The sequence below is a fragment of the Brassica oleracea genome, chromosome C1 (assembly GCF_000695525.1).
Source record: "Brassica oleracea var. oleracea cultivar TO1000 chromosome C1, BOL, whole genome shotgun sequence".
Lineage (NCBI taxonomy): Eukaryota > Viridiplantae > Streptophyta > Magnoliopsida > Brassicales > Brassicaceae > Brassica > Brassica oleracea.
The window spans coordinates 33,719,798-33,746,685 of record NC_027748.1 but is presented as its reverse complement, the minus strand read 5'-3'; the positions used below and the strand labels follow the sequence as shown (position 1 = coordinate 33,746,685).

At 36.5% G+C, this 26,888-nt stretch overlaps 3 protein-coding genes and 1 long non-coding RNA gene across 4 annotated transcripts; 3 read left to right on the top strand and 1 right to left on the bottom strand.

The window, feature by feature from the left end:
- Window positions 1–12,206: 12,206 nt before the first annotated feature.
- On the top strand, window positions 12,207–12,719 carry LOC106338012. Its single transcript, XM_013777090.1, has one exon. It carries the CDS (start codon window positions 12,207–12,209, stop codon window positions 12,717–12,719), a length of 513 nt encoding a protein of 170 aa, XP_013632544.1.
- Window positions 12,720–14,324: 1,605 nt separating this feature from the next.
- Window positions 14,325–15,666, top strand: LOC106338006. The gene is made up of 2 exons (XM_013777085.1): window positions 14,325–14,619; window positions 14,840–15,666. Exons 1-2 carry the CDS (start codon window positions 14,325–14,327, stop codon window positions 15,664–15,666), a joined length of 1,122 nt encoding a protein of 373 aa, XP_013632539.1.
- A 384-nt stretch (window positions 15,667–16,050) lies between these two features.
- Window positions 16,051–16,684, top strand: LOC106337999. The gene is made up of 2 exons (XM_013777080.1): window positions 16,051–16,228; window positions 16,341–16,684. The coding sequence occupies exons 1-2, from the start codon at window positions 16,051–16,053 to the stop codon at window positions 16,682–16,684; spliced, it is 522 nt and encodes a 173-aa protein (XP_013632534.1).
- Window positions 16,685–17,683: 999 nt separating this feature from the next.
- LOC106300532 lies at window positions 17,684–19,377 on the bottom strand. The gene is made up of 3 exons (XR_001262030.1): window positions 19,289–19,377; window positions 18,943–19,139; window positions 17,684–17,960 (listed from the first exon to the last, which is right to left on the bottom strand). It is a non-coding gene; the product is annotated as an uncharacterized LOC106300532 (long non-coding RNA).
- Window positions 19,378–26,888: the final 7,511 nt, after the last annotated feature.

The following is a 26,888-nucleotide window of genomic DNA, read 5'->3' as shown; positions in this document are numbered from 1 at the left end:
CGGACAGTTGTTTGCAGAATTTCGAATTTTAACTTGGCGATGTCTCGCAGTTGTTTCGAAGACTCTACGTATATTTTAGGTGCTGAAGAATGATGGCTTCAGCGATTTGGGCCAGATAAGGCCGTTGACAAGAGTCAAATGTTTGTAGATATTTTTAATTTTAAGCGTGTCCTGAGACTTTCTTGTGTAAGAGCTCGAAAAATGTTATTGCAGTAAAAGTTTTAAAAAATTCGATTACAATGACTGTCTTTAAAACGTCGGATTATACGACTATACGTACCCACTCTCCCCCGCCCCTTTTTAGAGAGGGGATAGCTAAACTCGTCTTTTGACGAGCTGCCTACGTACCCCTTCGGAGGATCAAGCCATCTCGTAATTCTATTTTGTGCTGCGAGTGTTCATACTCGGTGGTTGTAGCCGTTTCGACCGCCTTAAACGTGGAGACTGTGGCAGGGTCGATGCTTTTGTCCGGGTTCTCCGGTTGAGTCGTAGTGTCGACTTCGGAATCGTGCTGAGTTTCGATGTTCTAAGCGTTCGCTTCAGCAGACGATATCGAATCGTCTTTCTTTGAAGTGTTTTTGGCCGAAGGCTAAGTTAACTTCGCGCGCTTGAGAGTTGCCATTGCGGCAGTCGTGGTTTGCCTTAACTTATGCTCTGCGAGAAAGCAAAGCCGCGACAGTTTTTGACAACCCCAGATGGCTGTGACCCCGTTCTGGGTCGAGAATTTAACACCGAGGTGGTATGTAGATGGAACGGCTTTCATGGCTTTGAGCCATTGGGTTCCCATGATCACATTGTAGATAGCAGGATGATCGACCACCGCGAAATCGATGATTTTTGTGATCTCCTTGGCCATGACCGGTAGCTGGATCGATCCGAGAGTCATTGACACTTCGCCCGAAAAACCCGTAAGCGGTTATGGCGTTGGGGTTACTTCCCCGAGTTTGATGTTCATCCGATTGAGAGTGTCACAGAAGATAACATTCATCGTGCTTCCTGTGTCGATGAGGACTCTCCCGACTTCCAGATCTCGTATGACAAGATCTATGACGAGTTGATCGTAGTGAGGTTGATCGATTCCGCCAGCTTCGTCATGCGTGAAAGTTATCGAGTTGCTTTGTCCATCCCGGGGAGGAGACCAAGTAGGCTAGTTCGCACTTGATTCGGCTTTCCGTTGGTAAGCCTTGATGGTCGAAACTGTGTCGTCGCAATATTGCGACCCTCCAATGATCATGTTGACTCTGCGACGATTGTTATAGTTTACTTTGTCGTCCGGTCTTCTTCTGCGTTTATCCCCTGATTGGTTTTTCGGAGGGGAATTCTCCGCGGGCGGATTCCTATCCGTTTTTGGGGGGCGATCGGTCTCGAGGATGAAATCTTTTACGCTGGTTACTTCGGAGAGCTCTCCAGCTAGTAGCTTTGTGGCCAATCTCGGTCCTAAGACTTTGAAGTTAGTGTATTCCCCATGACTGGTGGAACTCGCAGAAGGTGTTTTCGTCGTATCCTTGATTGCGAGTCCATGTATTCCCCGTGGTTCGGCCTTGATCCGAATTGATCGCGTAGTTATGCGCCCCTTGGAGTTCTTTCCCCTCGTGATGGACGTACTTGTCGTTACGAGAGCTTTTCTTTTTCGTCTTTTGGTCTACATCTTTCGAGGTCGGCTTCGTCGGTTTATGCTTTTGCGACAAAACTTTCGTTTCCTCTTCGATTATGATGTAATCCGTTACCTTGTGGAGGGCATCTTGGATCGTCTGCGGTTCGTCGAGGGTTATCCATTTTCTGAATTTTGACTTGTACCAGAGCGTTTTTCTGAGTGCATTTATGGCCACCTTGTCGCTTATCCCGCTAACCCTTGACATCACCAGCTTGAACCGGCTTATGAACTCGCGGAGGGGTTCGTCTTCCCTCTGGGACAGACTCCAAAGGTCGACATCAGATGTTTCTCTATCTATGAACATAGAGTATTGCTTAAAAAATTCCGATGCGAGCTGTCGGAAACGTCCGATAGAGTTTCGCTCAAGGCATGCGAACCATTTGAGCGCCGCTCCTTCCAGATTCGACGAATAGATGGTAGTAGCCGTCGTCTTTTTCGCCATCCTTTAGTCTGGCCCTTCCCATCGTGATGTGGAAAGCCTGAAGGTGCGCTTTAGGATCAGTCATACCATCATACTTTGGTACTTTGATTTTTCCCGGGTCAGATACCCTCGTATCAGAGTTGCGAGCGGTGAAGGGCATCTTCCGAGCCCCCTCGAGCAGTCTATCGATCTCAGGGGCAGCACTGGTAGCATGATGGATCTGGGATTTCACGGCCCTTACTTCCGCTGCAGTTTTGGTGATGTAATCGCGAAGATCGCGAATGTCCGACGTCTCGTCAGTAGATTTTCGAGCTTGTCGGCGTTTGCTGCGGGTGATCTCGGTTTGTTCTTCGGCCAGCTCCTCCTGTTCGACCCAATAGAGGTTTTCCTCCTCTTCCGTTATTGGCTTATCAAACGGGGAGCTTTCCCGGGCCGATCGGCTTCTGGTTCTTTTTGGATGTCTGTCAGCATCCTCCTCGGTATCGTTGGAGACGTCGCTGGGATCCAGGTCAACGTGCTCGACTTCATAAACCTCTGAGCCCTTTGCGGGAGGTGGAGGACTCTTGGAGTTCCTTTTCTCGGCAGGGGATGTTTTGCTAGGGTTTTGGCCCAAAGGTCGTTCCCGCGATGTTCCAGGCCTGTCGAGTGGGGTTGCGAAGTCGAGTCTTTTCCCGCAAACCTTCGTGGTTCCGCGGGGACGGATTGCTTGAGTTCTTGCCGTTAGGGTTTTGACCCGTTTGGTCAAGGTGTTCACGAGCTTATCATGTTCTTCCAACCTTTTTTCATAGGTGGCGAACATCTTTTTAAACTCCTCGAGTGTTGCGGCGTTGGATGGTGCGTTGGCCGCGGAGACATCCGCTGCTGGAGTGTGGATATTGGTGTCGCTTCCTCCGTTGAGAGGATTTTGCATGTTGTATGCGTCGTCAGTTGACATGTCAGGTGGAGCGTGATGTGGTTGAGAGTTAGATTGATCCGTACCCCCCTCTTTCTAGCGCCAAATTGTGGGAACCGAAATTTGCACTGTTGATTTCCGTTTAAATTAGGAAAGTAGGAGAACCCAAGTTTCCCAGAGGTCCAAGATATCTCCTAATACCACACGCTAAGCAATCAGAACACGAAACGAGAACAGTAATAAAATAAGAAATCGAAGAATAGAGCAAGATAGTTCTTATTTCGAATCTGCGTTTGAGTGTTTACAACAAGGTAAGTGCCTGGGCTACGAGAGCTGTTGGCGAGAATCCTAGTTCTAAAACTCTAAGACGGCAAAAACCAAATTGAGTCGCATCTCGAATAACAAAAACGGAAAATTGCCTAAAATCGCTCTAAGTGCTCAGTTTGCTATCTCCCCGTCCTCCTCTCGCCTAGGACTCCTTATATACTCGCTCCTAGGTCGGTTTACGCTTTTCCCCTTCTGCCCTTAAGCTGTCATAGCCTAAAAATGGAGATATTCCGTTTTTCCTGATCTTTCGTGATTATCTTCAGAAACTTCAGATTTATCTGCGGAAACTTGACATTTATCCTTTTCTTGCGAGCCAAGCATAAACCGTCATACGGCTTATGGGCTTCTTGTTAAGAAATCGCAAGTGGGCTTCGAGCTACGTTTTAGGCCTTCCTTGGACCGTCTTTGATTTGAAGCGCTTTATTACGGCTTCTTCAATAAAAACAAACTTCCCGCGATTTTTATCGTAAATTTTGGTTGATGACTCCGAGTGACGAAAAACACGAAATGGTTTAGCGACGGTTTTCGGGAGATAGCATTAAAGAGTAGACGAGAATGCACAGATTCGTGTCGTATCGACGTTTTAAGAGAGCTCGGTCGCTACCTAGCGACCGAGCCGTGTGCGTGCTTGGTCGCTGTGTAGCGTCCTAGATTGGCTTGTCCGTGGTCCGATTGCCACACTCGAGCTTGTCCGTGGCTGGTTTGGATACGTGTCTGTTGCCTTGAGACAATCGGTACTTGGTTCGAACAAGATTTTACCGCAAAGTTCTTTGTAATGACATTTTTTTACGAAGTATGACATTCATAAAAAGATGCTCACGCTCATTTTTGCGGAGGTTTGGACGTTAACTTCGTCGTAACCGTTTTCGACCCAAACAACTGTATAACATATTTAGTGCAAAAAAGTAGAGTAGCTAAAATTAACGCTCGGTTATGCTCATTTGACACCAATCAAGTAGAAAAAGAAAAACAAATAAAATAATAAAGTTAAGCTATATATGAGAGAGGTTTTAGGGTATGGGTTTTTAGTGATTTAAACCTCCAACTATTTTTATATCGGATAGAAAACCTTCAACTAAAACTTTATGTTCTTAAACCCTCAATTATTAAACCATTAATGCCGTTAACCCTACGTTAACAAAATCGTCTATTATGAACGGAGACCCATTAAATTGAAACGCGGTGTTTTATGCAATCACAGAAACGATACGAGATGCTTACAATCAACATATATTTTACTGATTTAAACCTCCAATTATTTTTAAATCGGATGGAAAACCCTCAACTAAAATTTATGTTTTAAACCTTCAACTATTAAACCTTTAATACTTTTAACCTTCCATAAAAAAATTCGTCTTTTCTGAACTGTGACCCATTAAATTGAAATGAAGTGTTTCATTTAATCACAGAAAACAATACAAGATGCCTAAAACCCACTTTATCAATGGGCAGAGAGACATTCACGATTCGTCCCCAAATAAAAAAAAAACAAGGGTTCTTCTTTCTTCAAGAACTATCGAAGGTGAAATCAGTCAAAAAGATCTGTCATTTTATCTATGTTCACATCACACTCAAAATTAGGGTTCTTCTTTCTTTCAAGAACTATTTATGTTCACTTCTTTCATGTTCACTTCACACTCAAAACCTAGGTTATTTAACATTCCAAAATTCACATTTTTTGATAAATAAATAAACAAGAGAGAAATAAATATGATTAGAAACAATTGAGTTTTTGATATATATCACCGTCATGGTTTTTGAAAAGGAAGAAGAACCCTTTTTATTTGGGGATGAATCGTGATTGTCTTTGCCCATTGATAAAGGGGGTTTTAAGCATCTTTTCTGTGATTAAACAAAACATTGCGTTTCAATTAACGGGTATCCGTTCAGAAAAGACGAATTTGTTTATGGAGGGTTAAAGACATTCAAGGTTTAATAGTTGAGGGTTTAAAAAGATAAAATTTTAGTTGGAGGTTTTCCATTCGATCTAAAAATAGTTGGGGTTTAAATCACTAAAATATATGTTGATTGTAAGTATTTCGTGTCGTTTCTGTGATTGCATAAAATACTGCGTTTTACTTTAACGGGTCTCCGTTCATAATAGACAATTTTGTTAATAGAGGGTTATTGACATTAATGGTTTAATAGTTGAGAGTTTAAAAACATAAAGGTTTAGTTGAAAGTTTTTCATCCGATATCAAAAAATAGTTGAGATTTTAAATCACTAAAATCCAGAAGTTTTACTCTACACAAACTAGAAAAACTCAGTGCGAACACAAATTTATAACTTCTCTTTACCTTTTATTTTGTTCCTCTCATTTACTTTCAGTTTAGGGCATCAGGAAAGACCTTACACGTCTCTCAAAAACAAATATACTAATGCTTTAATTACATACATATTTTTCTTTTAATTTTTTAGATAAACTGACCATTAGATGTAATACACCTGTCATATTCGTTTCTTACAACTCTAACATTGTTTCTTCCTGAAGAATCGTCTCTCTCCTATCTCGTCTGTTTTACCATTTTTTAGTCTACTTTTTTATATTGAGAAACAATGTAACAACAGCCCACTGCGGATGGCCTTTCTCCACCAATCACACTGTACATGAAGTTGCACAATTGACTTTTTTTAATAAATACACCCTCCGTTACTTAATAATCTATGTTTTAGAAAAAAAAAATTGTTTTTAAAAGATTCATATTTTATATTTTCAATGCATGTAATAATGATAAATTGCAAATTTCAAAAGCATTAATCTTGTTTACTGAATTTTGATTGGTTAAAAATCATAGGTAAATGCTAAACACAGAAAATAATTCATTTATTGGTAAAATTTTGCGTGTTTTCTTAATATGGGTGAAAACTCTAGAATATGAATTTTTTAGGGACCGAGGGAGTATAAAATAAATTAAAAAGGAAGAAAGAGGTTTGAAACGGATTTGACTAGACCAAAGGAACGTGTCACAGTCACCGCTACGATCAGAGTCACAGACCACTGCGATGATTTTTTATCAGTATTTGCCTCTTTGGCTATGACCTTCACCGTTATCTTTTCTTTCTTTTTCCAGTCATGTTCAGTCAACTAGTGGGCCCCACGTGGCGTGCGCGCGTGCTGTAACATCTGGACCCTACTTGTTCATTCTCAGAGTCAGAGCCCGAATATGACACTTCATCATTTTCTTAAACGTTTACTAATTAACAAAATTGTATTAATATTTAAATCTGATTTACAAGATCTGTATTTTTTCACCGGCCACCTCTCTAATCATTTCCATTGGCCTAACGTTGGTACTCTACGCAAATTCTTACGTTTCCAATTATCAACGAGTCCGACAGAAAATTGAAAGTCACACGAATATTGAATTCTGCTGTGGTTTTATGCATTTGGATTATAGTGGAACAGTGTCGAAATATATCACATTCTTTTACAGCCGCTAAATATTACTAGTATGTTTGCAATTTGCATAATCCAGGTCTATCTAAAAAATTACATTCTTTAAGAAAATTAACTTTTTCTTTTGTCAACACATTCTTTTTTGAAAATAAAATTAGATTCCAATGTTTTGTTTACACTAAAATTTATTTAGGGCATGTCCATATTTTGTCCATTGAAGTATTTGAATAAATATTTCGAACACAAGAACAAACTTTTATTCACAGCACATCATATTCATGTACAAGGAATATTTCTAATTACATTAAAACTAAGAAATAATCTCTAATACTTTTTTTATTTTCATGGATAATTAAGATTGATAAAAAGTAAAGAAAGATTCGAGTCTCTCTCTACCTATATATACATGTCTTTAGTCAACTATAAAACTATCCAAAAACCATAATATATACATAAAGTCATAGGTAATATAAGAGAAGTCTAAACTTATCTTAATCTTTTTGTTTTTCATTTAGGATACTGTTCCCAATTAAAATCTCTGATTAATAAATGATTCATACTGAAAGCAAGAGTTATTTTAGGGAATGTAAAATAGATATTACGGTAAAAAATAATTCAATTATATTCTCTTATTAATAAATGGACTATGAAATTACCATACTAACATTTAATGCTATAATTTATACTAATCAGACCCGCGGTAAAAAACATTATAGCGTGAAAGTTTATGTTAATTGTACACACAATGTTGTAGTTGGTGTTGTCAAAAAAAAAAAATGTTGTAGTTGGTTTGTTATTCAAATATATTTTACGTAATTGAGTTTAAAGAATCACAAATCAAAACATTTATATTAAAATTTGGATCATTTTAATTTTTTTTTCAAATTTATATGATTTTTATCGGATAAACCAGTGTTGAATCGCAGATTAACAAAGTTTTATCTGGTTTTTGAATATTAGAGTTTAACTAAATCCGAACTGGATTATATACAATATCTACTGGTTCGATCCCAAGTCTAGATCGGGTACGAAAGCATTGTTAAAACTATTAAAGTTTTTACAAATATATATTATTAAATGAACTACTTGATAAATTATATAATTTTAAATAAAAAATCAGTTGCTTTTTCGGTATAATACATCTTTGTAACTTAATAATGTACATAAAATCAAAACACTAATTCATATCAAACATTTTTATTTATTCAAAAAACTCCGTGTTATGAGTGAGATATGGATTTGGGTTTGGGTTGATTTTACTCCTTTTTTTTACTCTATTTTGGATGAAAAAAATGAAATTTTACATTAGAGATGCTCTTAGAATAATGAAAGAGAGATCCACAGTTGTATTCCATTTAATCCTACTTCATTCGACGACTTTTCAGCATTTGTTGGTTTGGATTTCCACTTGATTTTACCGTCTAAGATTATTGAGACAAAACATTTTCACATATATAATTTTCTTTGGTGAAAGACCTTTCCAAACTCTTTCTTTTTATCTTTCACGTTTTACGTATGATCAAAATTTTAGTGTCAAAAAATATAGTATTTGGTTAGAGGCATAACTCAAAAAGATAGGTAGATTTAGAAAAACAAGTTTTACAAAAATACTACCATGAATAAAACACTATGATATATTTATGTATATTGGAAAAAAAAAAGTCTAGTGGAAATATGATAATTAAATTTACAGCACCAAGCCATGAAATTTGAACTCATGAGTCATGACAATTAGAAATTTACTGCTTAGCTATAATATTTATTATAGATCAACTCATCTTGATGTATACATACTATCTGAGTAAATTTTACTCTTTCTGTTTCATAATAAGTGTTATTCTAATATATTTTTTTTGTTACACAAAAAGTGTCACTTTAGAATTCCAATGCAAATTAAACTTACTTTCAGCTGAAAATTAATTGCAATTTGCATTGATTTTATAAATAATTTTATTTATTTCAAATATTATTGATCAAATATGTGTAATTAATAACAACTTAAATACATTTCAATCACTTTTTTAATTTGTGTGGAAAATGTCAAAATAACACTTATTCAGAAACGGAAATAGTATTAACACCCATTTGCATTGTATACAACTCTGTTCTCTATGCATTGACAACTGCACTACAGAAACTAGTATTACTGCTTATGGAGAAAAAGAGACGGGCCGCAATGGAATATAAACTAAACTTGTTAAATTGTGCTGATATCGATCATCACTCCATAAGTTATAGTTACATATACCAGCTTGTGTCATACGAAATGCTAATTAGTTCCCTTTTGGCAGTCCAACTATACTCGGAGCAATATCCGTTGGTATAACGCATTTAAATTTGTAGTTTTATATATTCAAAAATACAAACAATTAGTTCCCTTTTGGCAGTCCAACTATACTCGTAGCAATATCCGTTGGTATAACGCATTTAAATTTGTAGTTTTATATATTCAAAAATACAAATTAACAATTAAAATTGGTTTGAATTTTTACATTACACGGACGGAGCTAGAATGAGGTAGAGGAAAACGTCAGAATGACGTAATCGTGCGGTGTAATAAAAAGACGAAATATACAGAGAATAAGATGATAACATATGAAAATTGTACACTGGCATTTGAGAAAGCAAAGAAAAAGCTGAGAGAAAGATAATATCGCGGAGACAACCCACACGGCCTCTCTCATGCTTTCCATCATCCGATCATCGACTACTTCTATTTCATTTTATCCCTTTTTAAAAAAAAAACAGTTCACTTTTATTAGTCTAGCTTTCACTCTTTTCAGACCGAAATGAAATCAGGTTAGCCGCATTGTGGTGGTCTAGTGACTTCCACTATAAGAGAAATTGCCCCGTTCAACTACACTATGGATCGATTCTCCTATAATGCGAAATTGCTTACGGTCTATTTAAATATTCAGAAATAATTCATCTGTATGATGCAACTCTCGCCCAGAACTTAGATCTGTTTTTTAATAGACATGGATTTAACCATTTCTTTAGTAAAAAAAAATGAAATCAGGTTTTGAAAAATTCAGTTATTACTATAAGAAAGACTATACATAATGATGATAAATAGTACAACGTGTAACATACACAAATATTATGCAGTAATTGGAGAAGATATTTATCTCTTTAAAATTAATCTTTAAAAAAATCTTATTTCTAAATCATGCATATATATATATATATATATATATATGATACACCAGCATAAAATCTTGCACGTTAAATATATATATATATATACATCATTATGTGAGTTTGTGTTTCCATACCTAATCGCCCTTGATTTTGTAATTTAAATATAAACTAACATTATTAGATAATAAATATACAGTTCATGATGTTTTCATATTAGAACACAGTCGATGAAATTTAATAAAGAAATAAAATAATTAGTAAGATAAAAGTAAATGGTTAGATATAGTCCAAAACGATCATCATCATTACTCCATGAGGAAACAATATAAATTAATTAATCAGATCTCGACCGTCATCATTTTTTGGTTTGTAAAATATTTGTGTACACACACACACTTATGCTCTCAACCATTCTTGTCGCCTCGGTTTGACGTTTATCTCAAAATTCTATTTTTGAAGTCAACCTCTGAGTGATTTAATCGTTTACACGTTCTGTGTTTCGCTTTAGGATTTTATTCTTTTGACTTTGATTTCTACTTTAGTTGTAGATATATATTTGGCAGGAGTGTTTCTAATTGTGCTTCAAATGTATATATAGATATTATAAAAATTAGAAATCAAATTCATATAGTGCTCTTGGATGTTACCGAACTTAAAATATGGTGCATGGTGCAAATCAGTTCGACGTCGACGATGCTGTGATAAATTATTCCAAGTGAACGTTAGATACGCATGACATGTGAAGTGACTTGTCTTCATATATATGTAACTATTTTTACATATACATAGAGTTAACTGCATTATAAATATATTTATGAGCGTATAGATCAAAAGGTCTTATTATAGTTAACCAAATGTTTTTGTCAAATTTAAATAAGATTAGTAAAATTTCATAACTTAGAGGTAAATATTTGATTGACACGAAGAAGCAAAGTCGCACCACCATTCATATTGTCGTCGTCAAAGGTTATATATATATGCTTCCGTTAATCATTAGATCAAAGAAAGACTCACATCTTTGCTTTCACGAATTTTAGTTTCTCCTCTCACCATGATTTCGCAATATACATATATATATATACCATATATATGCACATACAAAACAGCCATACATCGAATTCTTTTCGAACTAGGAGTTATATATAAAACCAAAAATCATTAGATACATATATAAAATTTAAGTGAGTTTATTCAACTAATTAACTACCTTTTCCCAGAAATGTGAAAAAATGATTTCAAATCAGTAAATACATGTTTATGATCCCTTTCTTACAACATTGAGCTAATACAATCTTGGCATGAAATTTTTGGGCAAGAGTATTAAACTTCTACGATTTTTATTTCATTAGAACGGTATACAAAGCTCATTGACACTAGATTAAAATAGATTAAAAAATATTTGTAAGTCTCTCTCTCTGACAAGCTTCCCGATGCAGAATCGTTGGGCATTGCTTGGCCATGCTTCCGCCGCGAAACCACCGTCTTCAACCTCCTGAGATGCTCTCCTCCCCCCGCCTTTTCCCCCGGACCCTCCTGACCCTTCCCCAGCCTTTTCTCCTCATCTGTTCCCTCCCCTAGCCTCAACTCTACCAACTTCCCGTTCTGAAATTCGTAGATCTCATCTATCTCCCTCCCTCTCTGATACTGTTATGACTCAGGCCTCAGACTCGTCTCCGACTGTAGTCATTTCTGAAACTACTACTCAGCTTGGTGGACTTGCTGAGATTGAATTTCAAATCACTATTCCTGCTACAGAAAACCCTACACCATTTGTTACTTCTGAAACTTCAAACTCTTCCCACTCTCTGGAACAACTTCACCTCGCCTCAACTATTTCTGATTCAAACAACCTGAAAATTATCATATCCAAACATAACTCCCCTTTGATTACGAACCGTGCTTCTCAAAACCATGCCCTTGCCGTTAGTACTAAATCTACCCATCCTTTAGCTGAATGTGTAGCCCCACCTACATGCTCTCCCATTCCCATCACCTTGCAGCCTCCAGTTATAACTTCCCCCATCCTTCCCACTCCCTCCTCTTCCGCCACTCAAAATCTTGCTGAGAAACTTCGTGTAAAAGGTGACAAATCCCTCAAAAGGCTTGCACCAATCACATTGTCTAAAACAGGAAGACCACATGTTTTTATTCATGATTCAGTCTTTAAGAAAGGTGATGAGCTCCACAAAGACTTTATAGTCTGTTACTTCAACGGTTGACCCCCGCCGTTCAACCAAATTCAAAGTGTCTTTAACCACATGTGGGGAAAAGGAAAGAGACTCGAGATTCATAACAATCCCCTGCAATGCTCTGCACTTGTTAGGATTCCGAGTGAGTTTCTAAGACAGGAGATTTTATATAAGAATATATGGTATGTGGGAGACTCAATGTTTCATACTGCACAATGGTCTTCTGAGCACTCCTCTTCCACTCCCCGCTCTCAGCGCCATAAAGATTTGGGCTCACCTAACGGGTGTCCCTCTTGACATGCGGTATCAACAAGGGCTTAGTTTGGTTGCGGGTTTAATTGGTGATCCTAAGGAGACTGATGACTTTAGTCTTAACTTGGTGAGTCTTACCTTGTCTCATGTGAAGGTGGAAGTTGATCTCACTAAGCCGCTTCCAAGAGTTGTTGAGTTTGAAAGAAAGAGCAGAGAGGTAGTTGAGGTTCAAGTTGACTACATGTGGCTGCCTCCCACTTGCTTGCACTGCCATGAGCTTGGGAATGTGATCAAAAACTGCTTGAAATTCACACCTCCTAAAGATCCTTCTCCTCCTGCTCCAACTGCCTCTGTTCCTGGAACAAAAGGAAAGCAAAAGGGTTCAGAATCACAAGAAAAAAACTCATGTAAAAGCTGCACAGAACAAACACTATGTACCAGTTAAAAAAAACTATCCCTCCTACTCCTCCTCATACTCTCCCTACTGTTCCACCCTTTGACTCCTTATCTCTTCCATCTAGTCCTTTAGCCCCCAAATCTCCCTTGTTTGCCCCCTCCCATGCCACAACCTTTAAATCTAACTCTTCCACCACCACCACTAAAAGTCCTTCTAACAAACCGCAAAAGCCTTCTCTCAAAAGATCATGTTTCTCTCCTACTATATCTCCCACCGCTCCACCAAAAATCTCATTTCAATCCTCTAATCCCTCCTAAACCTCTTTTTCCAGAGATTGGCACTTACAGTACCTTGTTAACTTTTCTTTTATTGGTCCCTCTCTAAAAAAACCTTTTTTGCCTCTGCTTAATGATGATTCTCTCCAGTCTACTGGAGAACCCTCTTTTTCTTCCTAATGAGTGTCAAGCTCTTTTTTTGGAACGTCTGAGGTTTAAATGATCCGGACAAACATCGGTCTTTTTTGGATTGGCTCTATAGCCATACACTTATTTTTGGTGCTCTTTTGGAAACACATATCAAGAAACTCTCTCTAGCCTGGTTGATGTCTACTCTATGCAGAGACTGGCGCTACCTATCTAACCACCTATTTGATGAAGATGGAAGGATCATACTCATTTGGAAGGACCCAACTAATGTATGTATACTCTCTCAGTCTATACAGATGATTATTTGTGAAGTTGATTTTCCTAATTTCCCTCCTATCATCTATTCAGCAATCTATGCTTCTAATCTCAGTGAGAAAAGAACGGACCTTTGGGTTGAGCTACTGAATGTTCATACTGCTTTAGCCTTAGACACAAAACACTGGATGATTGGAGGTGAATTTAATCAAATTCTGAACAGCTACGAGCACTCCTCCTTTTGTCACAGTAGCCACTCATATCAAATGTATCAGTTCCGAGAAAGTTTGTTTCAGTTGGGTGTATTCGACCTCCGCTTCTATGGTCCTGTTCACACCTGGACAAACAATCGTGATGCTACTCATGTGGCTAAAAAACTTTGTTGATGCTGATTAACAGCGAAATACTTACCAGTTTTCCCAATGCTACTGCAACCTTCCTTCCCCTTGTCCCCTCCGACCACTCACCATGTCTCATTGACCTAGCCTTCCAATTCCCCAAAAATGGTACCCAACCATTCCGTTTCCTAAACTACCTAACCAAATACCCGAGCTTTCTGGAGGTTATTAGTGATGCTTGGTTTCTCACTGGAAGTGTGTCTGTCAAACTAGCGTCTCTGTGTTGGAAGATGAAAAGCATCAAAAGGAGTTTAAAAATTCTTAATAAAGAAAATTTCTCAAATATCCAACATAAAGTTAAAGAGACTTACGGTTTGTTACAACTTGCGCAGGTACATGCTCTCATGGATCCAACTACTCAATCTTTTGTTGAGGAACATGATCTAAATTAGAAATGACAATTTTTAAGACAGATTGAAGAGTGTTTTTTTCAACAAAAGTCTAGGATAACTTAGTTAAGGGAAGGCGATCTGAATACTACTTACTTCCATCGTGTCTGTCAAGTGAGAGCTAGCTACAATGCTATTCAATCATACCTGCTACTATCTGGTGCCATCATCACTGACCCGTTGGAGATGAGTGCTCTTGCCATTTCAAATTTCAAAGCTGTCCTCGGGCCTGTTCAACTCCCACGTGTTTGGTTCTCCCCACTAGACTGGTTTCAAGGCTTAACACCATTCAAATGCTCTCTGCAACAAAAAGGCATCATTCTCCTGATGCCTACATCAGATGAAATCATGAAGATCATGTTCTCTCTGAACCCAAACAAAGCGCCAGGGCCTGGTGGTCTCACCTCGGGCTTCTTCAAAGCTTCATGGTCATTGCTAGGAAAGGATTGTGCCATTTCGATTCAGAAATTCTTCAACACTGGTTTCCTGCCAAAAACCACAAACTCAACAATTCTGTCTTTGGAACCCAAATTCACAGGAGTCTCTAAGATATCTTGACTATAGACACATCTCCCTTTTGAATATCATCTACAAGGTGATTTCTAGCCTACTGGTGTGCCGCCTAAAGCCTATTCTACATCAACTAATCATGCCAAACCAGACAGCATTTGTGGAGGGCTGATTGTTAGTGGAAAATTTAGTTCTAGCTAGTGAGATCGTGAATGGTTATCATAAGAACAGAGGGTCAAAGAAGATTACCATCAAGGTTGACATTGCAAAAGCGTTTGATACTCTCTCATGGGACTTCCTCCTCTCAGCACTGGAAAGTCTAGACCTCCCCGACCACTTTATTCGGCTGCTGAAAGCTTGTATCTGCACAACATCGTTTATGGTAGGTTACAATGGAACGGTGAGTGATTTCTTGAAAGGAAAAAGAGGCTTTAGGCAGGGAGATCCTCTTTCTCTCTACCTCTTTGTTATTGCCATGAACTACTTATCACTGATGTTGGATAAAGATGCGAGGCCAGGGAATCTGTCTTACCATCACCAATGCCAAAAGACTAAGTTGACTCATCTTTCCTTTGCGTCGGGACTTACGGAACAAGAAATCTCAGCAATCCAAGGATCAACTGGTATGCCTAATAGAAGCCTTCCTATGCGCTACTTAGGTGTTCCCTTGTGTACAAAGAAACTCTACTTGCAGAACCGCGAGCCTCTTTTGCAGCAGATCAAACAATGCATCTCTTCTTGGTTTGCAAAAGCTCTTTCTTTTGCGGGAAGACTACTGTTGATCAAAACTAATATTGCAGGTGTCTCCACCTTCTGGTGTTCCAGTTTTATTCTGCCAAAATCTTGCATTAATAAGATCAATTCACTTTGTGGTATATTCTTGTGGAAAGGAAGCAGTGAAGGTCACCATTCTGCTAAAGTCAGTTGGGAAACAGTGACTCTTACCAAAAAGCAAGGAGGGCTTGGCGTCAAAGACCTACACAGTTGGAACCTCGCTTGTATCATGAAGCTTGTCTAGCTCTTCTTGTTTCGTCCAAGCTCTGTATGGGTCTGCTGGTTTAAGGAAGACATTTTAAAAGGTGATATATCAAATTATTGGTCCATCAACACAAGCAATAACTACTTTTGGATGGTTAACAAGATGATTAAGGCAAGAAATTTCTTGTACCTACTGCTTAAATGACGGATTGGTAATGGAGAGAGTACCCGCTTCTGGTTTGACAATTGGACTCCGCTTGGGAATCTATATACTTTCTTAAATGTTAGCACTTCCCGGTTAGGCGTTCCGAAGTCAGAAACAATAGCTTCACTTTACAACGCATGACGTTGGCTCCTCCCTCCAGCAAGATCGGAGAATCAACTAGCAGTGCAGATTCATCTAACAACAGTGGTTTTATCAGACATGGAGGACTACTATGAGTGGGAGGTTGATGAGAGATTACGACAGAAGTACAACACTGGAGAGATATACACTTACCTCAAGGGTCATCATCCACAGGTCCCATGGGCAAAGATCATTTGGTTTTCCTATGGAATCCCACGTCATAGCTTTCTCATGTGGCTCGTGTTACTCGATCGCTGTCCTACAAGAAACATGTTAAATAGATGGAGACTAAATGTTGATCCTATGTACTTGCTTTGCAATACTAGTCATGAAAGTAGGAATCACCTCTTTTTTTAGTGTCCTTATAGTACTACCATATGGAGACAGATTGCTACTCGATGTCAGCTCCAACCTCTCTTCAATTGGGAGGACACTGTTCTTCCAACTTCAGATGCTCCCCAGTAATCGAGATTCTCTGCGCCTTACACTGCTAGCGATTCAAGATACCATCTACTGGATTCGGACTGAACGAAATAATCGTCTTAACCAACAAGCCTTCAAGCCGCTTGAAACGATCATCTCCACCATCGATAAGCAGATTCGCAACCTCTACAAAGCTTCCAGCAAGCCAATCCCAGAGCTTCTTCAGCGATGGCACAACTCTGGTTTCTCTGACCATGACTTCAAGCGGAGGAAACAATGTTTTAGATGAGTCACGAGCTCTCGTCTCTTCCACTTCTCTGCGATCATCACATCACATCACTTGGGCCTTCTTCTTCTGATCGGGCTTTTAGTTCCTATGATATGTGTTTCCTTTAGATTTAAACAGATGGTCAAGCTCACTCTAAACTTAAGCTTTTGGACTTGTATGTTTTTTCTTTCTCTTAAGTTTAATTAATATGAAAGTCAGTTTACATAAAACAAAAAGAAAACAAAATTGTAATTCATTATGGCTAACTTTTTTTTTTTTTTTTTATTATGGCTAACTTTTAAGTTCCACATAAGAAGCGATTTGAAGATTACAATGTCCATTCATCATTAATACATGAATTAATCCATAGAAACAAAAACATGTGAATGTCCTGTATATTCAGCGATTAACGAAATGTAGGTACTAAATCAAATATTGACGGAAATGTAGGCATAGAATGATTATACAATTAAATCGTTTGTAGCTTTATGTTATTGTTATTGTTATTGTTTGTCATTAAACTCGTCGTTATCAAAAAAATTCGTAGTAAATGCATGTACGAGGGAGTTGTTCAGCATGCGGATGCATATATATATATATATGTAGAGTATGTATGTATACAAAATTATATATGTACATAGTACACAGTAAATAAGTAATATAAGCCGCCCATAAACACTAGTTAGACGAAAGAAGAAAACAAAATGAGAGCTGACCGAAATAGAAACAGCTAAGACTTCCACTTGGGCAGATCAAATATAATTGTTGTCTATCTTAATATGTCTTATAAAGGTCATAATGTGACAAAACCCCTTTTCTTATAGTATAATACTATTAATTTCTTAATTCTTCCAACTACCTTAGGATATTAAAGATCTTAGTTAATTAATCACTTGATTCATGGATTGCTTCATTATCTAAACTATTAAAACAGGAGTACAGTTTGTACTTCCCCCTTAGTTTTCCTCAAATATTACCACAGAATGCCACTGACATTAAACTTAGAGTTTCATCCTCTACTAAACCGAGAAATACGTTTATTATTAAACCGAGAAACATGTTTCCTTACTTATCGTACCATTAAATTAAACCACATCCTACCACTTCCTAACATATCGTTCTATGAATTACATTAAACACAGACGTTTTATCTTACTACTAAACCATCTATTACAAACCATTACTAAACATCTACATCACAAAACAATAAAAATACAATTGCTGTTTACCTATTTCATACCGTTGTATATCATTGTCATACTCCCTTACTTCAGTGCATCAGATTAGTAGTTTTGGTCTGCAGAATCAAAACCAGTTTATTAGACAGATACAAATATATGTCATACCAAACGATCATAGTTTATATCAATAAACCCGTATAAATCATGTAATTCCGGTTCAATATTAACTTACAGAATAGAATACGATTTTTTCAATATATGTGAAAAGTGAAAATCAAAACTAATCATTTATTATTTGCCAAAACAACTTACCTTACAAAATATATCCATATATTTAAGCAAATTCGATATCAATAAACTACCAGAAAATACTTTTTTAAGTTTCTAATCGTCCAAATCACGTCAAACATTTATTATTAACCTATAAATAATTTGTTTCCATAATATATTCCTATATTTAAGCAACTATCATAAAATTCGATATCAATTTTTGTAACAAATCTTGCCGTAAACAATCTAATATTTCAAAACCTATATTCTATAAGCAACTAACAAACGGATCAATCTTGGAATAAAAGCATATAGACTTTGATCCGCTATTTAATACAAAAAAAAATCACAACTAACAAAATCTTAGGTATTACTTACTATGCGTGAGTTTCAGCCCTTTACTAACTATGTATATATACCTCTTCCTCTATAGCTTCAACATCGTATCATTCAAAGCAAATCCTCCAAAAATGTCTGCAATTACAACTTTCCATCCTCTCACAAAACTCAGGCCTTTCAAGAATAACTGGCGAGGTCAAGTTAAGTGATTACGTTCGTGGAGGCAGAATACCCCTTTTGGAGATACCTTTGAGATGGTTTTAGCAGACCAATGGGTAAATAAATTCCTGGCCCTTATATTAAAGGCCTGAAACTATTATTCTGCCCTTTCTAACCGTAAGCATGATCCCTTTAATATTTATCAAGTACTATATCCTGCATAATAACAACCAAGACATTCCGGGGTTCTCTAATCTAAACATGTTTTCTAGACAGTCCTACTTTTCTTTCACATTAGTAATTAGTTACAATAGAGAAGTGATTACTAACCGTGTAGTAAGTCTGTTGTCATGTCTTGGTTGTTGTCTTCTTTTTCATCTTCACTACTGGTACTTGATACTTTCCACTAAATGATCATTGTGCCTTCCCTTTGCTATGTCATTTTACAATTGATGATCATCTCTATCCGACACCATCACTCTCCCTGGGCTTTTCTATAAATCCTTCTCTCCCATGTCCTTCTGTTTCTATCCATAAACAGTAGTTGGTCTAAATTAGTAATCTAAAGTGCGAGATCATGAATTAAAACTCTCAAAATTAGCCAATTTATCAGAACTGAGACAGTCAACAGAAGCGGACATCTGTTATTAAACTTAAAATTATAGATTAGAATTACCTTTGAATAAACACGAACAAAGACGACCTTCTGTTAGTAATTACTCATCGTTTACTTCGACGAGGTTTGAAGACTTGATTATACACGCTACGGCCTCTATCTATCAAAGAGAAGGGTCTTCGTCTTCCAAACCTTAGATCGTGTTTACAAAATCATTACACATAATAGAAATTAGGACAAATAATCGAAACAAACAAAGTTCGAGGAATAGGAACACGATTAAACCTGTATGCCATGATCTGCCATAGTAATGAGTAGATCTATCTTCAGAAATCCTTTTTGTGAAACAATCATAGGCGTGTCTGTAGATCTCGCTAGAACAACAGATAGCACCGACGAAGAGATCGGTAGAAGTTCCCAAAGTTTCTACGGGAAAAAAACACATAGAAGGCCGATGGTTTCTGTTTTCTTCCCGGAAAAAAAATTCAATGGGCTTTCATTTGTTTTTTAGGTCCACTATTGTTTAGGTTACAAATGATACTAATTTAAATATCACAACCAAATGGCTCAAATCAATTCATCTAATTATGCTTTGTTAATATGATTACGAGAGATATATATATTTTTGTGGTTACTTTTCCAATTGGTTTATAGTTGCTATCATATTTATTTTTACTAAAACCTATATAAACAAAACTTAAAAATATGATATAAATCACAAAATTTAATTTTTCTTCTTTAATAAAACTATTAAACCTCAACTAAATCCTCTAATATTATACACTTTATGTTTAGTTTACCAAGCAAAACAAAATTATTACAAAATAAGAAGAATAAAACCTCATACTTTATAAATGTACATTAAACAAAATAAACAAGATACACTAATGTCAAAACTCAATAACATATGAAACACTAACATGAATGATTTTAAAACTACGAAAAACATTTGATTACATCGGACATGCATCCGCGCGGATCAAAAGCTAGTTATTATTATTATAGGAGTTTTGTTTTTTCCTTTCTTTCTTTCTGTCAGACATATCTCGGCCGTACTTGCTTATTCTAGTTCTCCCCCCCCCCCCCCCCCCCCCCGATGATTAATTGATTAGTATGTTATAAATACATTTAAATGTATACCAATTAGATAATATGTAAAAGTTATATTTAGGTCAGCTAGTGTTAGAGTTCATATCATGATTGATGACTTCTACCTTCGGATAATTCAATATTAGTTCTGATTTGTTGGTAGATATTAAAAAGGTGTTTTCTCCCATTTATAATTAACTGTTTTTATTTTTGTTTATACACATAAGTCTTCGGCTTGCCCACTTTTGCTTTTAAATACTACTAGGTGTTTTCATGCACTATGTGCAGTGATAAAATTTTGAATTACATTTAAAAATAAAAATTTGTTAATATTTTAGATTTTATTATTTTAAAATAATATTTTAATAAAAATATTAAATACTAATTTAGTTAAACATAGAATTAAAATAAATAATTTGATTTATTTTAAATTATATTCAAGTTATATTTAAAACTATAATTTACATAGATTTTCATTTATTTATTTTGGTTAAGATAAATTAAATTACTTTAAAACAGTAAAATTGATATATTTTTTATAATTATCAAAATTAAAAACTAAAATTAATTCCTAAAATTTGTAGATATCAAAAATAAACAAATGATATTACGATTAAAAATTTAATTTTTTTAGAAAAAAGATTGTATAACATTTTGAAAATATTTTTTAATAATAAATTTTTAATGATTATAAAAATATATTTAAATACTATTTCGAAATTTTAAAATCTTTTATATTTCCCTTGTCATATTATTTAATGACATATTTGAATAGATTTATTTTAATGATGATTTATGTGTTATTACCATATTATCAAAAGTTACCAAAAATTGAAATTAACATTAAATGTAGTTGTACATGTCACTTTTAACCATAAGTCATGTCATTAATTTTAGTATGTCATGTCACATTTTTTTGGTGAGAGTGATTATGCAGATGACATGTGTAAAATCACTTTACAAATAATGTTTAGGGGATTTAAAACTATGTTGAAACATTTTATAACCGAATGTTCAAAACGTTTTATAATAAAAATATAATGTTATGTATCATAACTTTTTCTGATGACTATAAAATCTAATTGATAAGGAATTTCTAGTTAAGCCTAGATATGATCAGAATTATGAATTTAGCATATTTTTATCAATAATTAATGAGAAAAAGACAAAAATAGCACTAAATCAAGTTTTTGTTTCCAAACTAGCATTCAAGGTCAAAAGTCACAAAAATAGCACTTAATGTTTTATCAAAAGTCACAAACTTAGGGTTTAGAGTTAAAGGGTGGGTTTAGGATTTAGGGTTTAAGGTTTAGGGTTTAGGGTTTAGGGTTTAGGGTTTAGGGTTTAGGGTTTAGGGTTTAGGGTTTAGGGTTTAGGGTTTAGGGTTTAGGGTTTAGGGTTTAGGGTTTAGGGTTTAGGGTTTAGGGTTTAGGGTTTAGGGTTTAGGGTTTAGGGTTTAGGGTTTAGGGTTTAGGGTTTAGGGTTTAGGGTTTAGGGTTTAGGGTTTAGGGTTTAGGGTTTAGGGTTTAGGGTTTAGGGTTTAGAGTTTAGGGTTTAGGGTTTAGAGTTTAGGGTTTAGGGTTTAGAGTTGAGAAATGAGGTTTTGGGGATAAGATTTCAAATTTTGAAAAATAAAAAAATTAAAATTTTCAAAGGATAAATTTAGAAAGGTGTTATTTTGGTCATTTTAGTTTTTGAGTGCTATTTTGTGATATAAACTTAGAAATGTGTTATTTCGGAGATTTGTCCATAATTAATTGATCAAGTAATAATCGAGTTGATAATTTATCAACCATAATGCATTCATCGTCACCAACTTTCACACCGCCCAAGCCATGTAGACGTAACCATAGTTCTTCTTTGTAGAGCTGATTAACGATTTCTGTTTAAATAAATAAATAAATATATATATAATTAGTATAATAAGGTTTGACAAATTTAAAAAATAAATGTTCACCCCCCGCGTAAATAATATATTATTTGAGTATGACTCTGATACTGATGAATTGAAATACACATATATCTTGGATGTGATTTAGGATATATTTAATTACTGTCCACGATGTATTTTTATAGGAGCTTCATTTGACATAACATATTAACATCCACTTGTTTTAATTTTATTTATTTTAGTAGGTAATTTATGATATTCTTAAAAATATAAAAATTAACGTCTTCTTCTTTATAAAATATTTTAGCATGTTATTTTTTATAACAAAATTGTTACGTTGGTGATGAAAAATCAGTTATAACTCTAAATGTTTTATTTTAGTATGTACAACTTTGAATATTATCTAATATGTTTTCTATTTCAATTTTAATTTTATACTTTCAAATTTCAATTAAAAAAAAAAATTTAATTTAAAAAAAAATATTTTTGGGAATATTCCGAGGAAGTGTATCCCTCGGGATATTCCGACGACAACTTCCTCGGAATATTCCGAGGGCATATCTCCTCGGAATATCCCGACGGATACACTTCCTCGGAATGTTCCGACGGCAAAGGTTTCTCGGAATATTCCGACGGCCGAAGTTCGTCGGAATATTCTGATACCTCTTTTCTCTCGGAATGTTTCCGAGGACCGTTCCATCGGAAATATCCGAGGAGATACTGACGAACAGTCCTAGGAAATGTTTCTTTGGAATGTCCTCGGAATCTTTAATTCTCGGTATTCCCTCGAAATTTTTTGAGGAAATTCCGAGGAAATTTTACTTTCCGACGAGAAATTTCCGACGACCATTCTCGTCGGTATGTCCTCGGAATACCGTTATTCCGAGGACATACCGACGATATTTGTCGTCTACATACCGGTGTTTTCTTGTAGTGTTATATTGGAAGATTGAACCACGTCGAGATTGATAATTGGGTTATATGGCTTTTTGGTTCAACGGACGGCTAAATATTACTCAATTGTTTACGGTTATTGAAAACCGGTTATCAACTGTAACTACCCTTACCTAATATAAAAGCAAGGCTCGTGAGTTGTATTAGATATTAGAAAAAGATAGATTGTACTAAGGTTACAAACTTTAGGTCACAGCCGTTGTGATCTTGGAAGAGTTTAGTAACTTGCCTTGCCAGACCCATGGACCGGTGAACTCGGGGTCATCAAATAAACTATGTATTGAGATTTGGTCAAGACGACTGGACTTGTTCAAGTTGGGCTAACTTGCACAAGTCACGCGCGTATGGACTATGGGTCTAGTCGACAAAACCCATTAGGTCAAGTTCTGATTATATCAGATGGAGAGGTCACGACAGATGACCTAACACAAGAAGACACAAGGGAAACAAAGAGGAGATGCACGGAAGAGTGGGAGCTAGAGAGAACTAGGTTCTCGGTAGGCTAGCTAGGCTCTTCCATATATAGTTATATCTCTAGGTGATTTGTAACAGAGATCAAGAGAGGTTGACAGGAACTGTAACCTTTAGATATTGTACTCTCGTGTTTGATATAATGGAAAGTTGAGAGACTGATTTCTCTCTCGGGTGAGTATGAGTATAGCTTCTTCTTCACATTGAAGAAGGAAAGTGAACACCGGGTTAGCAAAAATGTCTTGTGTTCCTTCTTATATTGATTGATTCGTATTCACTTGATTAGTGATTAAGTTAGCCGTAACAACTACTGTAAACTTCTGGAGAACAGACAAATCCTGAACTAGTGGAATAAGAGCTTTTGGATTCCTCGACAAATTTCTTGAATTTCCCTAACAATTAAAAATCAAGGAGAAGTTCTATGTTGAACGAAAGTGTCAAATAGATTTATAATGACAAGTCGCGTAGCACTCATGTTAGTTTAGATCAGTTATCGATATAACATATTTGATAATACGAAGTTTTAGTTAACATGATAATTAACTGTATTGAGTTTTTATCTATTAAAATCGGGTAAATAAGTGTCAATAGATTATTTTTGAGGAAAAATGAAAAAGAAAAAAAAATCTCTGAATCTTGGTCCTAAATTTTTAGTTTTTTTTTAAAAGGAAAAAATAAACAGTCCTTTTTAAAAATCACAGCACGACATGTTTAGAACTTACAATTCAACAGATAAATATGTGATAACATATCTTTTTTAGGAGTCGACATATTACTTTGTTTATTTTCTATTAGGCTTTGACTGTATAGTCAGTTAGAGTAAACATTTACTCCAACTTTTATTTTACTTTGTGTTCCACCAAAATTTAACCAATTAAGTGAAATATTTTTTCACCATATTATTCTATTACTATTCAAACAAAGAAAATACACATTTAGTTTTACTCCATAATTTATCAGAGTAAAAGCATTTACTTCACTTTTTTTTTTCTCTCTCGGTCTTTTTCATCATATTACTCTAATTATTTTCATCTCTTTTTCAACAAATTTTTTACTCTATTTTACTCTATTTTTATTTAGTGTTCTCAAATAAATACCTTTGAAGCATCCATCAAACAACATAAATATTATTTTATTTGATAAGGATTTCATATTAATTAAAAATATTTTAAATGAGATATTTTAAAATATTCTTGGATGGAATTTTTAACTTATAAAAATACATATCTAATACAATATTTTTTATTATTTAAGAAATAATTGAAAACTTCCCGGTGAAGATAATCTTACATCTAGGCTAAAGTTTATTTCACTGGGCCATCACTTGATATAGCATACATATTTTAAGTTGCAGAAATATATTACATACAAAGTAGTTTTTGATACATATTTTCTTATCTTTTTGTTTTGCTAAACTGATACTTACATATTAATCTCTATAAAATCAAAAGTACGAGGATGATTGTTTATATTTGGATAAGAGCATAAGACAACCTCTCTCTCTCCCCCCGTGAACGCTCCAACCTCTCTCTACCAGCGGCACAAGGGTTTCGCTTGCTTTTTTCGCCTCCGTCGCCGCCTCCGTCGCAGCCGCCGGGATCTCAGTTCTCTTCTCGGTGTTTCCCCTTGTTGTCTCCGTCTTCTACGGCTGAGGGAGTGGCTGACTAGCGCTTCAGGTCTGGTTCGCTCTGGTTCATATCTACGGTTCGCGACGGCTGAGGTGGCTTGAGGACGGTTTCCTCCAGCGTTGTGGTCACCCAGACTCTGACGGAGTAAAGCCAGAAATTTTCCTTTGCGCTTTGTTAGATGCTTCGAGCGTAGAGGCGCGTGCGGCGTCGATAAGCTCCTCGTCGGTCATGTTCGTCCTCCAGCGGTGTCTGGGGGTGAGCTTCTCTGCGTGTCAAGTTGGAGGTCCGGGTTTGCCGGTTCCAGTAAATCTCGGTTTCTCTCTGGTCTGTTTGTTGTGTCGCCTTGTCTTCTCCTTGTTGGCAGCGCATGAAGGTCTCTGGTGGTGGTGGTTCAGTTCGTCCCGCCGGGTCTTTGTGGCAGCGTGTTGGTGAGTTATCTCTGGTCCGCTTCGGCTACGTCCTTAGCCTCAGGAGCTCCTCACCCTTCAAATCAGAATGGTATCGGCGGTTGTGTCCTGCTCCGCCTCTTGCTCTTCTCAAATAATCCATCAGCTTGGGTTCGTCACTTGAGGGCGGTTAACGGCTCAGGTTTGGTTTGTGGTGTATCAGTTAGGCTCCGGGTTCTGAGCGTGGCTTCGGATTTGTTTCCTTCGGAGGGTTGTACGTCTTCCGATCTGTCATCTCTATATGAGTTTACGGTTAGATGGATGTATACGGTTCCAGTAGATTGCAATGGAGGTGGTAATCTTCGGCGCATGATATCTTGCATATTTCCATTGTTTTATCCATTCACCCATGTGCATTTTGATCATATAGTCTAGGATTTAGCCATGTTTAGGTTGCATTTTGCATACATAAGTCTTTATCAGGTATTGGAGTACCACATGAAGTTCTCGGAGACATTTGGGTGTGTTTGGAGCTCGAAAGAGGTGTAAAGATGATCATTGGACGAGCAGAGCATTGGGAGCGACTTCCCGGAGCAACACCAGCAAGTCGCTCTGACCTGCCTTATCAGAGCGACCTTACCAGAGCGATGCGGAGAAGTCGCTCGCCATTTCATCCCGGTGGAAGCCGAAAACTGACCCGGAGCGACCTATCAGAGCGACCACTCCAGGTCGCTCCCGAAGCCCAGAGCGACTTGGCCAGAGTGACACCCCGAGGTCGCTCACATTTCTATCGCGTGACGACAACACAATGGAGCCGGAGCGACCTCTCAGAGCGACCCACTGAGGTCGCTCCCGAAGCCTGTAGCGACCTCTCGGAGCGACTACTGGAGGTCGCTGCGCGCCTATTGTTTGCTCGAATTCAGTTTACTCAAGGGCCTTTTGGTCATTTCATTATGCATGTTTTTACTTTTCAAAACATATGTTTTAAGTACCTTTGGTAGCCACCAGAGGCAGAATCTTTTTTCTGGAGAAGAACTAGTAAAAACTTCTTTTGATTCAGATTTCATTGCTTTGATCTTGTGTTCTTGTTGATTTCTTGTCTATTTCTCTACATGATTAATCTGAAATCCAATATGGGTTTAAGAGGAATCATAGAGATTAGTGAGTAATCATTTTTTGAATTCATGGGTTAGGGAGATTAAGGGTGATTATGCCAGTTCTAGGATGTTTTAGTGTAGATC